At 40.4% G+C, this 14,441-nt stretch overlaps 1 protein-coding gene across 1 annotated transcript in view; it reads left to right on the top strand.

Annotated features, from left to right (window-relative positions):
* ZFPM2 (zinc finger protein, FOG family member 2) overlaps nt 1-13,703 on the top strand; it is a 312,664-nt gene extending 298,961 nt beyond the window's left edge. Inside the window, exons 6-8 of the mRNA XM_065629091.1 lie at nt 3,596-3,802; nt 7,777-8,001; nt 11,129-13,703. Of these exons, the coding sequence (XP_065485163.1) occupies nt 3,596-3,802; nt 7,777-8,001; nt 11,129-13,620 (2,924 nt within the window). The 3' untranslated portion in view covers nt 13,621-13,703. The remainder of the gene's footprint in view (nt 1-3,595; nt 3,803-7,776; nt 8,002-11,128) is intronic.
* Nucleotides 13,704-14,441: the final 738 nt, after the last annotated feature.

Here is a 14,441-nt window from a genome sequence, read left to right on the forward strand (position 1 = left end):
TCTAACCAAATAGCATAAGCACACCTTCATTTCTGAGGCACTGTCAGTCACTCATCGCTCTTAGAGCTTATTCTTCCTTTCTCTTCTTCTGGTCTCTTCTCCCAAGTAGCAAGTGACAGGACAAGAGGAAATGGCCTTAAGTTGTGCCAGGGGAGGTTTAGATTGGATATTAGGAAAAAATTCCTCACAGAAAGGTTGTCAGGCATTGGAACAGGCTGCCCAGGGCAGTGGTGGAGTCACCATCCCTGGAGGTGTTTAAAAGGCGTTTAGACGAGGTTCTCAGGGACGTGGTTTAGTGCTAGTGTTAGGTTAGGTTATGGTTGGACTGGGTGATCCCGAGGGTCTCTTCCAACCAAAATGATTCTATGATTCTCTTCTTCTAATGACTGGGTCTCTCTTAGGACTGAGAAACTTGGCCTGGTAAAGCTGTGTTAGAACCATTTCACCCTCATAAGCTTTTTCTGACAAAAGGAACAGTTGGTTAAAAAATTTCTAGCCAGCTTAGTCAGAACTTCATCTCATATAAAAGACAGGCCTTCATGTTTCCTTATGAAATCTTCATGTCTTTGCAAATATTTCAAGCAAATATCTTCATATCTGCTTCTCCATTACCACCTGTACTTAGCAAAGATGATTCAGAGACATTCTTATTATCCTTTTGAAAATCTGTCGTTAACACTGGCCTTTGCTTTATGAGAAGCTGTTCTGCTCTTGAGAAATTGCTGTGTATATGTCAGTTGTGTCTTAGGTTGTAGAAATGTTTGTAGGAAGCAATAATTTTTTTCCTGTTTTGTAACCACCATCTGTAAGGAAGCCCTGATCCCTGACAAGAGTGTCTGTACAGCATAATAATTCATATGATGGTCATGGTTGGAACTTTCTATCAAATTTGGAAGCCTCTGCCAGGTTCTCTTCACTCCATTTTCCTGGCTGTGCAGTAGAAGGCTGAAGAAGACTTCTCTTCCACTCGTCCTGCTGTGCATGAAGGCCAGCATGTTTGCATTTACTTCAGGGAAGTAAAGTTGTTTGAATCTTTCAAAACAGCAGCTGTTGCCTTACCCTGTGCAAGCACAGAAAGGGACAAGAGGGGACTGGACTCCGTCCCATCGCTGTGGGTGAATGGTGGTGCGGAGGTGGGATAGCTGCATTCTCAGTAGCTAGAGGAAGCATCTGGGGATTTAAGTTAACATGATGTCATCTACTGATGAAAACATGGATGTATATGTCACAGTCACTTAAATGCCTCACCTTCTATAGAGCGGGATGAAAGGAAACAAAAAAACCATAGTGTGATTCTTGGATCCGAATCCTGCTAGGCTGAAAGTTTGTATTTGAATGCAGGAGTGAATTAAACTTCTGTATTTCTGGTTTCCTTCAATAAGCCAAGCTAGAGCTTGTTTCCTTCCAAAGCTGTCACCCCTCCCGCTGGGCCGTGCCAGCCATAGGTGCGAGTGGCTCCGGGAGCTGGGTGGAGAAGGCGGCCCAGGTCACTGCCCGCTGCAGCCGTCCCAGCTCGGTCTGCGCTGAACGCCAGTCAACACCCTCAGGAGCTCTCGCACCAGGAGACTGAGTCAGCCCCTGAGCTGATCCAGACTGATTGCAGCTGGAGACCCAGTAATCAGCTACACTTTCCCCCCCACACGCCAGGGGTACAGCATGTCAAGATGTTTGCTGGGATAAAGTTGGTTGGTTCTTCTGCAGCGTTTTGGTTTTTATTTTGCTAAGAAATCCAGTGAATAATACAGTCTAGGAAGAGCTCCTATTCTGTATTAAAATATACCAAAACATGCTGGTTATTACACCTTCTGTACATAAAGAAAATAGGAGTGCATGTTAATAATGGAAAACCTGTTCCTCCCAGAAAATGAACTGTGGTGTTTCCAGTGAGAGTACCTGGTGTCAGGCTCTCAGGCTGCAGTGTGTGTGCCACATATTTTTATCTACGAGAATAATTAAGTATGCTTTAGGAATTTAGCCTGGTTCTTTCGGGCAGGTTTTATACCAGTTTAACTCTGAAGACTTCTGTATGTTTACTCCTGACTTAGGCAATAAGTCAGACTGTACCTTCCAAATGTTTGAATTCCTGCTTGGGCATTAGGATTCTGCATTTGTAGACATTTATGGCACTTTCTTCGCATTTCATCTTCTTATTCTTCAGAGGAAATTACTCAGATTTGCACGATTTCATGCTGTAATTTTGGAGGGTAGTAAACCTTGGCGTGCTTTGGTCCCATCACAGTAAATTGTTTGTTAACTTTGGAGCCACCTTCAACCGCTGTATTAGTGAAGGGTGAATACAAAGGCACTTTTCTGCTTTGAAACTTTTACACCACTTTGAGGTCTGGAAGCTTAGCTTTATTTTTCCACTGAAACACATTGTCACTGATGCTGTTTTGTTTGCTCATCTTTGAAAGCTAATAGACTGGTTTAATTAATTGTCCAAGATTTCTCTAAAACAATGTCCTAATTCTTCCATTTAGCTGTGGCATATCATACACTGTTGTTATCTCCTCTACCAGATTTTTGCAACAAGTTGTTTTAAAACTATAATCTCTTTGAGGGGAAAAAAATGAAGTGCAGTTGAAAAGGCAGTTATGCCGAAAGATAAACACAGCAATATTACTTATCAAAACGAGTACAGTTTTTGCTTGCCTAATGAATACAACATATAGCTTTTTCTATATATACAAAACCTGAGGAAAAAAAAAAGCTTTATAACATATAAAGTATGCAACATTATTTCAGGCATAACTGTATTGGATATGTATCTAGGCCTGAGAGTGTAGATAACACAATATAAGTGCTTTGCCTGTCTAAACATGTTAAATAAATGAACATTCACTATCGCATTCAAATACATTAGTAGATGTACTCGCATAGTTAATTTTCTTTTTAATGCACTACACGTGACATTTGCAGCACAGAGCTATAGTGTATCTTACCGTTTGATGAAAGTTCTTCCACCTCCCCCCCCTTTTAAACAAACCTTTATTTGAATAAGCCTTTATGAAACAGATCTTTGGCATATCTTCTTTTCAGGAAGTTCAGTCAGTGTAAGCAGAGATAAAGCAGTCATGTTACGAAGAATATTACATAAGGGAAGACTTTTTAGAGAAAGAGGGTGGCAAACGTAAGGGAGGGGAAGAACACCCTTAAGAGGAAATCTGATTTCTTTCTTGCAGCTGTTTGGTTTTATTGTGCTGTGATTTGGTATTCAAAATAGAACAAACTTGGAGTTATGAAAAGATATAGAGGAAGTGTGGTGAAAAGTAGTGATGAGAAAAGTGCCATATAAAATATTTTCACCTACATCTTGATTTTCATAATGCTGGCCTTTTAGGAGACAAAATGAAAAATTAAAAGGAATGTTCATGCTGAAAATAGTTCGGAAAAGTGTCCCCAAATTGTTAACCTTATACATTGAAAATTCCTGTGTTGGTATAAGGAGAACACTAAACGTGAAAATGATTTGCCTCTTTACCTTGAAGAAGCCATCACAATTTTTAAAGAAGAGTGTGAAGATATGGCACTGAAGCTTTAAGTTCTGGAATCTGATATCATCAATTAAATCTTTCTGCTTTTATGTTTCCCGTAGGAGGGCAGCTGTGGTGTACTACGACCAAGGCCATCTCGGAGGGTGAGGAGCTGATTGCCTTTGTTGTGGATTGCGACTCACGGCTGCAGGCTGCCAGTCAGATGACTCTGACCGAAGGGATGTATCCTGCACGCCTGCTGGACTCCATACAGCTGCTCCCTCAACAAGCTGCAATGGCATCTATTTTGCCTACAGCTATTGTGAACAGTAAGTGATGAATACCATTCTCTAGCATTTTTTTTTTTTTAGCAGCAGTACTTTAAGGCACATATGAACAGCTAATACAGCAACAGTGAATTCAAGACCACAGAAACCACACGACTTAAACCCCACAGCTCGAAGCCTGCTTTTATTCCCCCATCATCTCAGATGAACTCACAGACATTAAGGCAGGAAGAAGAGCGGTTTGGTGGCTGGGCTCTGCAAGAGCCTCACCCAGAGTATCTGACCTGCCCTCAGTGAAGGTTCTGTGATCTGCTCCCAGAGGCAATAGGATCAGAAACTGTGAAAACAGTATTACTAGGTAGGATGGGCCTGTTAGCTCACAAAGTCCAGATTCTGCTGCTCAAGTAAGCTTGTTGCTTACCGCTGCAGCTTCTAGTAATAATTCATGATACTCAGTGGACAGAAAGAAACATCTCTTTAGTGCCACTTTCAAAATCCAGCTGAGATCATGCCTTATAAAGCAGCTCTGATTTATCTCCACTCGATGTGGCTACCCAATGTTTTTACATCCTCTGGACATCAGCAGAGTCTATCATGGACAAAATACAGCATGTAATTTAGTTCTGTCCTTAGAAAGGAGGGACATGAGTATGTGGTAAGTCAGTTCCTGATCTGGGATAATTCAGCTTGAATTAAATTTAATTTCCTTAACTTTTTTGTATTACTGCCTTTTACAGTACAGCCCTAGTTCCTCATCATCCTCTCTAAATACTTTTAAAATGTCTTATCTGTTACTGTGGTTCTCAGTATTGCACATCCTTAGCTCTGGGCACTTTGTAAGGCTGTCCTTTTAGACCCCATGTTGGAGGACTTCCCCATAGTTCCTGTGGTTTCTGGTATTGTAATGAGTTATAGTGAACTACTGAACACAGTATTCCAGGTGTGAATGCTCCTGCAAGGACATGATCTGCCACTCAAGCTAATGCCAAATAAAACTGTATTGAACAGTCATACCATCTTCAAGCTCTTCAGACAGGACTAGTTAAAATATCTGTGGTAACATTTCATTCCATGTTTTCCTTTCTTTTTTGGGTGGGGAGTAGTTGCTTATTTTCTACGTAAACAATCTTGACAGCAACACATTTATTGTTATCCTGTTTTAAAAGATAAACCTTAAAATGTCCAAGTCATCTAAGCCACGCTGATCATAGCTACTTCTGCTGCTAAGAGGTGTTAAAAGTTTACAGTGCATCAGCTCTTGCTATACAGGCTTAGCAGCAACTCGGAGCAAGCTCTGTGCTCTTAGCTCCAGGAGGCTGCTAAAGCAGCAAGTCTTACTGTCCAGAACTTTCCACTCCAGTTCTGACTTTGCCTCTGACCACATACGGCTGTTCCTCATGTTTTGTTGTTGAGTTGGTGAAATTCAGTTTCTTCAGTAAAGTCTTGAGCCAGATATGAGTCCAGTAATATGCTGAAAGCACCTCTAGATTTGTAGTGGGACATCTCTTAACCATTCTTTTGCTGGGTCCCTGAAAAAAAAAAAAATCTGTTTCTAGGAAAACTAAGTGTTGAAGGGTGGTTTTTTGTCTGATCATTTGGTTTTTAATGCTTCCTAATATTTTCTATGCAAAAAACAAAATTAGAGTATCACCTTTGCCTCATTCAGCTTGAACTTGAATGTTTCATTTCCTCAGTTGATCCATTGAAATATTTGGAAACTATGCACTGAAAAAAAATGAAATATTTTGCTTTTAAAAAATTAAAACATTAACTTCAAGTAGCCTTTATCTATTTTGCATCGCTTTAGGGAAGTAATAGTTTCAGAGCCCATGCCTATACATTGTTCTCCCTGGAATTCCATCTTCTCACCTTGCAAAACTCCCCAACCGCATTTCCTCTGCAAGGCACGTAATGGGAGTCACAATATGCACCTTGTATAACTGGAGCTACAGACTGTCCAGGCCATCTAGCCCATGGGAAATAAAGATGGCTGGAAGTCAAATTCATTAAGATAATCAGAAAGTTCAATTCAGTGATGGAATTCAGTTGAATTCAAATAGGACATGTTGCCCATATCGGAATTTCCTACTACTACTTTTGGACTTTCACTTCTGTGGGAACTTCAATGGTTCAACTTTTTTAAACCATTTGAAGCCAAAAACAAATGCTGAAATGTCAGTTTTCACATGTGATGGACATTTCAAATGATACAAGCTGTGTCAGTGATGTTTTAATAGTGGTATGTACTGGAATACTAACTGCTCTATTAAATGTTTGTGTCTTACATTCATGCACAATTATTCAGTGGCAAAGGGAAAAATAGAAACTGGTAGTGGTAAAAATATTTAATGCAAATTCATGAGCAGAAAAGTAGACAAGCACTAGCAATGCAGTCAGAGAAGCAAACTAAGCAATGCAAATTTTGGCTGCATTTGTCAATATTTAACAAATAAAAGACTCGTCCATTTCAATGGGTTGGAGTCTTCAACTTTGTTCACCCAAATGAATTGGAACAGAGCCATTGTCTTATACACATCGATATTTGAAATTAAACATAAATTGTCGTGAATGATAATGAATTACATCATCAGCCACGCATGCCGTATTTTCAGCCAGCCATTATTCAAGACTAAATTAATTGCAATCACTAGCAATTTTTTGCATTCTGAAGTCAGTGGGAGTTTTGATGTTGACCAAGATGTGTTTAGATGTTGACTGCAATTGCAGTCCTGAGGTCAGCTGGCACAGTCTGGCTGCACTCATAATTTTATCATCTCTTAGTCTCAGAAACAGGAGAGAAGTGTCCAAACCAGTTGCAGGGAATGACCCTAGGCCTATGGTTAACTCTTGAACTGTACAGAGGAATGAGGAAGGTGTTAATTAACTTAAGCCGAATGTGGAAGGGACCATTGTTGTGATTTAACAATAAAGCAAGAAGTTCCGCTGCTCTAGTCTGGACCCTGTTGCTTTGAATTTACTGGTGTAGATGTACCGTGAAGGTCTGGGATTTCTTCTTTGTTCTTACTGATAGGATGACAAGTTCAACTTCCAGAAAGATCAAAGGGGTCTTTTGTCCTTCTGAGGCAGATACACAACACGTACTGTGTAGGTATACTTCTGACAGAATATTAACAACCAAATATCCACAGTATTCATTTTTGCTCTTCACCTGAGTAAAGTATGTAGCCTTCAGTACATGATTAAAATATCTACTCCCTCTGCTGCTGGGAAGCACTCTGTGCAACCTCTGCATTTTCTTCCTCTCAAAGGATGCTGATGCTTTGGGATAGAAGACAATGAAAAATTGCATTATAAATAGCAAATATCCCTTTTGCATAGTGAAAAGCGGAACAGTAACAAGTTACCAAAAACAAGAGGACAAAAGAACATAAGAAATTTTAATTTCTAATGTTAATCACAATAGGAACCCAGGAAATAAGCATGCTGCTTAGTGTAATATTACATTCAACACTGTAGGATCTTAAGGAAATGTAATCTAGTCTGACCTCCTGGATATCAGGGTAACAGAATTTTACAGTAATAACTGCATAAGTATTCTGAAAATATGCATTCGTCATAATGATCTGCAGTTAGCACTCAAAAATTCCAAGACCCAATGCTGGAAAGACTTGTGCACACAGAAAAAAAAAAGTACAATTGAAAGATGTTACCTATTGAGTAGTGATGTATTGGAAATGTAGCTTAATTCTTGAATTACTACTGCATATTCGCAACAAACAATTGAATTTCAGTTTTTTAATAATTACATGCCAAAAACTTCTAGCTGTCCTTTTATATTAACTATTTTTAAATCTCATTTTGAAAGAAACATCTGTCTCCCACGTTCAGTCTCTCACCTGCAAGTGACTTTTTAATAAACCCATGGCTCTGTTTTCAATATTTTATTAAATAAGCTTGCATTTAATGGGGAAGTGAGTGGAATTAATCCAGCTGTGTTAATTGGTTGGCACTGAGTGCACTGTGGCTAACCTGCACCTGGTTATGTTTGCTTGTAGAGGACATATTCCCTTGCAAATCCTGTGGCATTTGGTACCGAAGTGAGCGGAACCTGCAGGCCCATCTCATGTACTACTGCAGCGGGAGGCAAAGAGAGGGGCCTCAGCTACCAGAGGAGAATGAAGATGGTGCTCAGCAGATATCAAGTGTCTGCCCCTTTCCACAGTGCACCAAAAGTTTTTCTAACGCAAGAGCTATGGAAATGCACCTAAATTCTCACAGCGGTAAGTACCATGTATTTTCCTCTGTCATCTTCTAGATTTAGCTATTTGAAGAATTATTTGCTGTAGACATTCGACGGATCAATGTCTCCAAATATATGCAAGCACTGGGTGTAGATGCTACCAAAATGCCACCAGTTTCTGACCTGTGTCCTACACCAAGCACCTCTCCCAGGTAACGAGTGTCATTTATCTACTAACCCTCATTTGAATGCTGTCTCTCTTTTAATGTGTGTATTCATGCATATAGACAGCACTTCTTTGCTGGTGAAGGTATGCTCAGGAATCCAGACACAGACTGCTGCTGCTTCATCTCTGAGAGGTTCAATTACTTCAGGATTCCATCCACTGAACAACGGGAGTCTGCTAGACTACAATCTCTATCTACTCTGTTTTGATTCTCAGTGGAGAAATACACACCACCAGAGAACAAGTCCTTCTGAGAGAAGATCTTGGGATCCTAGAGTAGGCTTCTTAGGCAGGAGGCTTTAAGGACTGGGGTCCAGAACTCTGTGCTCTTTTCCCAGGACACTTGTTTCATAAAAACTTATTGTTTCACAACAATATTCTTTTCCCTCCTTATAAATATAAAATGGGGATAGTAGTTTGTCTGTGTTGTTAAAATTATAATACTAGATATATGGAAAGTGGATTACAGAATTCCTGAGATTAAAAAATCTGGAATTCAACAGGAATCTTGTCTCCCTCCCTGAAGGTTCTTTGATTTGAATTCGTGTTGAATTAATCCTGGAAACACCAGTTATGAGTTTGCAGAACATTCTGCATTGGAGTTTTCATTAGCAGAGAAAACCTACAAATAAGAAAGACTGCAGTGTCAGGTGTGGGTGTGTTGCTGTCTGGCTTACAGAGCTGTGTCTGGACAGAGGCAAGGGCCCTACAGGAGTTCCTGATCCTCCTGGTAAGTGGATGGAGTCTAAAGGACACTAATGGGTGCTTTGTTCACAGAAGAAAGCCTGGTTCAGCTGTAGTGTCAAAACTCCTAGAGGAGTATGAGTCTACTCTGTGGACTTGATGAAGTGAAAAATGGTCTTCTGATACTTGCACAGCAATTACAAGTTTAGAAGGCATCATGTTGCCTTGAAGGAATTTGGTAGCTCCCAGAACAGGACTAGAAGAGTGCTGAGTGAGAAACCTTGTTATGTAGACAACACTTCGCCATTCATTTAGAGGTCAGAGCTTTTTGTGCTTCCTGATCTTAACTTTGAATATCAGGCTGTTGCCATTTTTTTGTCTCTTACCTAGCTAATATTTCACTGTTCAGTGAACCGGCGGAACAGTAGCAACAGCTTCAACAAGAGCACATGAATGCAGCCCAGCATGTCTTGCAGCCTAGTAATTAAAACCAGGTACTCTTGGATGATAACAAATTAATTTCTCCCCAAATAGAGGAAAATTCTGAAATCTTAGCCATTTTGTGAAAGGGTTGCTTCAGCTCTTTGCATTTAATGACATGCCACTGGCTTGGGTGTAAGATAGGGTTTTCAGCCATGAGCTGTGAGTGACCATGCCTTCATGCAATCTAGAGATAAGCATCTGTGAACCCTGAAAGACACGGTTCTGAGATCCTGCCAGATTTCCAGTAAGAATCTTTAGATATTTCTTGATCAGAGGCTGCATGTCAGGCCTTCCCCTCCTTTTTAGTCATAAAGCAGTCAGTTCAATCATTCTTGTTCTCTTTCAGATTCTATCAATCTTTATTTTTCTGTGCAAATTATCACCAGTTATTACAGCATCTGCAGTAGAAATTAAACATTCCTCTTCCAAATACCCTGTAAGCTACTGCTGTGTCTGCTTCAGCATCTGTGACAGTCCCTGCTGGGGGCTGTAGCAGACCCACACCACGGGAGCATGGACCCCCAACTGAAATGCAAAGTCTATAGCGACACTCCACCATGACTGTATCATGTGATGTGGAAGCATATGAAACACCTTCTCATGGCAGTAAAGGAGCTAAAGCTTCATATGGCCTCCTGGTGACAAAGTGCCTGACGGGGAACAAGCACTAATTAAAGTTCTGTGTATCTCTGGCTTCCTTCTGGCCTCTGAAGCCCACAGTAGTTCAGATTCTAAGTGTCACTCACAACAGTGGGAGTTACTGATGCCAGGGGAGAAGTGAGGGCCTCCAGGTCCAACAGAATGACTTCCCATTGATTGAGCCACAGTATTCTTACACCTTTATATTGTCCAACTACCACAAACCTAGTTTACTTGACCAAGGCATGGTATATATGTGCGTGTGTGTGTGCAGACAGAACAAGCATCCACTGTAGGTTCCATCCCTACCAGTTTCAGTTTTTATTGTCTAACAAATAATCACAATCTCTGTCATTGTAGGAGGGAGATTTGGTCTCGTCTTTTTTTAAAACATTTTCAGTTTCTAAATACCATGAAACAATTTGTTTGTGTCAGTAATGATTGTAAAATGGCTTTGAATGTGCTGTTCTTGGTAGGGAAAACTGTAATGAATTCATGAGGAAAAGCTGTTTTATTACAGCAGTAACTGCCTATGGCCATTATATGTGGAAGGTTAAATGTTGCTGAAGCCATGTCTTACTCCTCCTCCTTCACAACAAACACAACTCATCAGTCCTTTCTGATGAGGAGAATTCTGTATCATGTTCCCACACTACAACCAACTCGTAAGCCAGGAGGCGAGCATCAATAATGCTCAAAGTGCTACTTCTGTCTGTGGCTTTCAGGGCTGTACCTCAAGCCATATAATGTTGATCCTCTTGACCTTGATGTGCTTTCTGTGCATTCAAAATTTCCAGTGATCATGTATGGAGAACATTATGCCTCATTTAGTTAAAACTGTAATTTCTAAGATCTTTTTGTTCAGAGTAAGTCCAGTATATTTTTATCCTTTCCCTTGTTCTTACTTTCCCCTCCTCTGCTGATTGCATGCAGATACTAAGGCTGTCCAGAGCAGAGACTGGGAATGTCCTCTAGCAGTTCGAAGAAAGAAATTCTGAACCAATTCAAGTATTTTCAGAGTGACTAATGAGTTGTTCTTACCGTGTTTCTACCTTTTGTGCCACTGATTTTCCAGTATAATTCACGAAGGGCACAGTGGTCACTTCATTTTGTATTTTACTTGTCTTTTCTGTAGGAGTGAAAATGGAAGAATTTCTCCCGCCTGGTGCTAGTCTGAAATGCACAGTTTGTACTTACACTGCAGACTCAGTGATTAACTTTCATCAGCACCTGTTCTCGCATCTTACTCAAGCTGCCTTTAGATGCAATCACTGCCATTTTGGCTTCCAAACTCAGAGGGAGCTACTGCAGCACCAAGAGTTACATGTCTCTGGCAACAAGATTCAGAGAGATGGTGACATTGAACACTCTCCAAGTAGAAATGAAGAAGGTTTACAGCCAGCAACGGACCTGTTGAGCAGAAATGATGTTCCCCAGAGCCAAAAGACCATGCAGACTAAAGATGCAAGTTCTGATACAGAGCTTGATAAATGTGAAAAAAAGGCTCCACTTTTCCTTCCAGCCCAGAGGCCAGAAACACAGCCTGCAACAAATAAGCAGAGTTTTTCATACACTAAAATAAAATCTGAACCATCCAGTCCAAGACTTGCTTCATCCCCAGTTCAGCCTAATATTGGTCCTTCTTTCCCAATGGGACCTTTTCTTTCACAGTTTGCTTTTCCCCAGGACATCACTGTGGTTCCTCAGGCTTCAGAGATATTAGCCAAAATGTCTGAACTGGTCCATCGAAGACTGAGGCATGGAAGTAGCAATTATCCTCCTGTAATTTACAGTCCTTTGATGCCCAAAGGGGCTACATGTTTTGAGTGTAACATAACGTTCAATAATTTGGACAACTACTTGGTACACAAAAAGCATTACTGCAGCAGCCGATGGCAGCAGATGGCAAAGTCACCAGATTTTTCCAGTGTTCCAGAAAAAATGCCAGAAGCTGTAAGTCCCAGTAACGGTCAAAGCTCTATAAACATCCTGAGTGCAGCTCCTCACACATCAGATCCAGAGAATCAACTTCTGCAGACATCTTGCATAAACTCTTCCAGTGTTTTAGATTTGATCGGGCCAAACAATAAAAGTCATGAAAAAGATTTTACAACACAATCTAAGAAGTTGTCAACTGCAAGCAATGGCGATGAGAAGATGAATGGAAAACCTTCTGATGTGAAGAATCCCAGTGCTCCTTTAGTAGAAGGGGAGAGTGATCCCAACAAGACCACGTGTGAAGCTTGTAATATTACTTTCAGCAGACACAAAACATACATGGTCCACAAGCAGTATTACTGTGCCACTCGCCACGATCCCCCGCTGAAGAGGTCCGCTTCCAACAAAGTGCCTGCCATGCAGAGAACAATGCGTACACGGAAGCGAAGGAAGATGTATGAGATGTGCCTACCAGAGCAAGAGCAAAGGCCACCACTAGTTCAGCCGCGATTTCTAGAAGTGGGTAACCTTGGCAATCCTTGTACATCTACTCAAGAGTCAACAGAGGGTCTTGGAGAATGTTACCATCCACGATGTGACATCTTTCCGGGAATAGTCTCAAAGCATCTGGAAACATCACTGTCTATTAACAAGTGCGTTCCAGTTTCAAAGTGTGATACTCCCCACTCCACTGTGTCATGCTTGGAGATGGATGTGCCAATAGATCTCAGTAAAAAGTGCTTGCCCCCGTCAGAGAGGACATCAGCTTCTCCCAAAAGGCTGCTGGACTACCATGAGTGCACAGTGTGCAAGATCAGTTTTAACAAGGTAGAGAACTACCTGGCTCACAAGCAGAATTTTTGCCCTGTCACTGCCCATCAGCGTAACGACCTGGGACAACTCGACAGTAAGGTGTTTCAGAACCCAGAAAGTGAAAGAAACAGCCCAGATGTCAGTTACGAAAGAAGCATTATCAAATGTGAGAAAAACGGAAACTCGAAACAGTCCTCTCCTAACGGAAACTTATTTTCCACACACTTAGCAACACTTCAAGGACTAAAAGTCTTTAGTGAAGCAGCCCAGCTTATTGCTACAAAAGAAGAAAACAAACATTTGTTTCTTCCACAATGCCTTTACCCTGGAGCAATAAAGAAAGCTAAAGGAGCAGATCAGCTTTCTCCATATTACGGAATAAAGCCAAGTGATTACATTTCTGGTTCTCTCGTCATTCATAATACTGATTTAGATCAAAGCACAAATACAGAAAGTGAATCTCCTAAAGGCCAGGTGCCTTCCAATGGATGTGCTGTGCAGAAGAAAGAGTCTCTTCCGCTATTGCCAAAAAACCGAGGCATGGTAATAGTTAATGGGGGGCTGAAACAGGAGGAAAGAGCTGCCGCAAACCCGCAACAAGAGAACATTTCCCAGAATCCTCCACATGAAGATGGGCACAAGTCGCCTTCCTGGATCTCTGAGAATCCCTTAACTGCAAATGAAAATGTCTCTCCAGCAATTCCCACGGCAGAGGAACAGTTGTCTAGTATAGCGAAAGGCGTGAATGGTTCTACCCAGGCCCCGACCAGCGGAAAATATTGCCGACTGTGTGACATCCAGTTCAACAATCTTTCAAACTTTATAACTCATAAGAAGTTTTATTGCTCGTCACATGCAGCAGAACATGTCAAATGAAACAATCGGTCACCTTTGGTACCTGTGTTTAGCATATTGTTCCATACGGTCTAAGGAAAGCTGTTTGAATTACATCTGGACAATCAGGAGGTTTCGCTATGGCTAAGTTGAAGACTTAAAGGTGTAATTTCATTACAGTCCATTAGTAAAGTGTATTATTGGTGCCATTTTCAAAAATATTAATTTATTTTACCAGCAGTATTCATAGCTGTAGTTATGTTATTTTTTATTTAAAAACTTTATATTAAAGTCATTTGTAATGTTATTGTATAGTTATTGTGTAGCACATATGGTTTGCACTGTATAGTAGATTTTAAAGAAAATAGTCACAAACAATACAGAAAAGCATTTTAGAAATAGCTTCAAAAGCACTTGTGTATCCTGATTTTTTTTCTTATATGCTGTTGCAGATATATGTATATGCTAAAATATAACTTGCAAAGAAGTTTCAACTATGCTGTAAAGTTCGCCTTAAAATTTCAATTTTTTTGAACAATTGGGCTCAGTTTGCACTTTATATTTTAGCAGATACAGTACCTTAGTCATTAGGCTTTGCATTTGTATGTAGCAGTATGTTTCCGTCCACTTTCTTAATCTGAAACGTACGTTAAATGAAGATGGCAATTTTTTTCTTGTATAGTACTTGTATTTTCTTTCGCTGATGCATCTCTGTCTCAATTTTTAAACCTTTGCTGTTAAATGCAATACTTTATAAAGAATGAACAAAATTACTGGAAGCAGTATTGTAAGTAATGAGGTCATATCAATCAGTTTTATCTTTTGAAAGGCACAGTCTAAAACAAACCCCTAAACTCAATGCT

The sequence above is a fragment of the Caloenas nicobarica genome, chromosome 2 (assembly GCF_036013445.1).
Source record: "Caloenas nicobarica isolate bCalNic1 chromosome 2, bCalNic1.hap1, whole genome shotgun sequence".
NCBI classification, from domain to species: domain Eukaryota; kingdom Metazoa; phylum Chordata; class Aves; order Columbiformes; family Columbidae; genus Caloenas; species Caloenas nicobarica.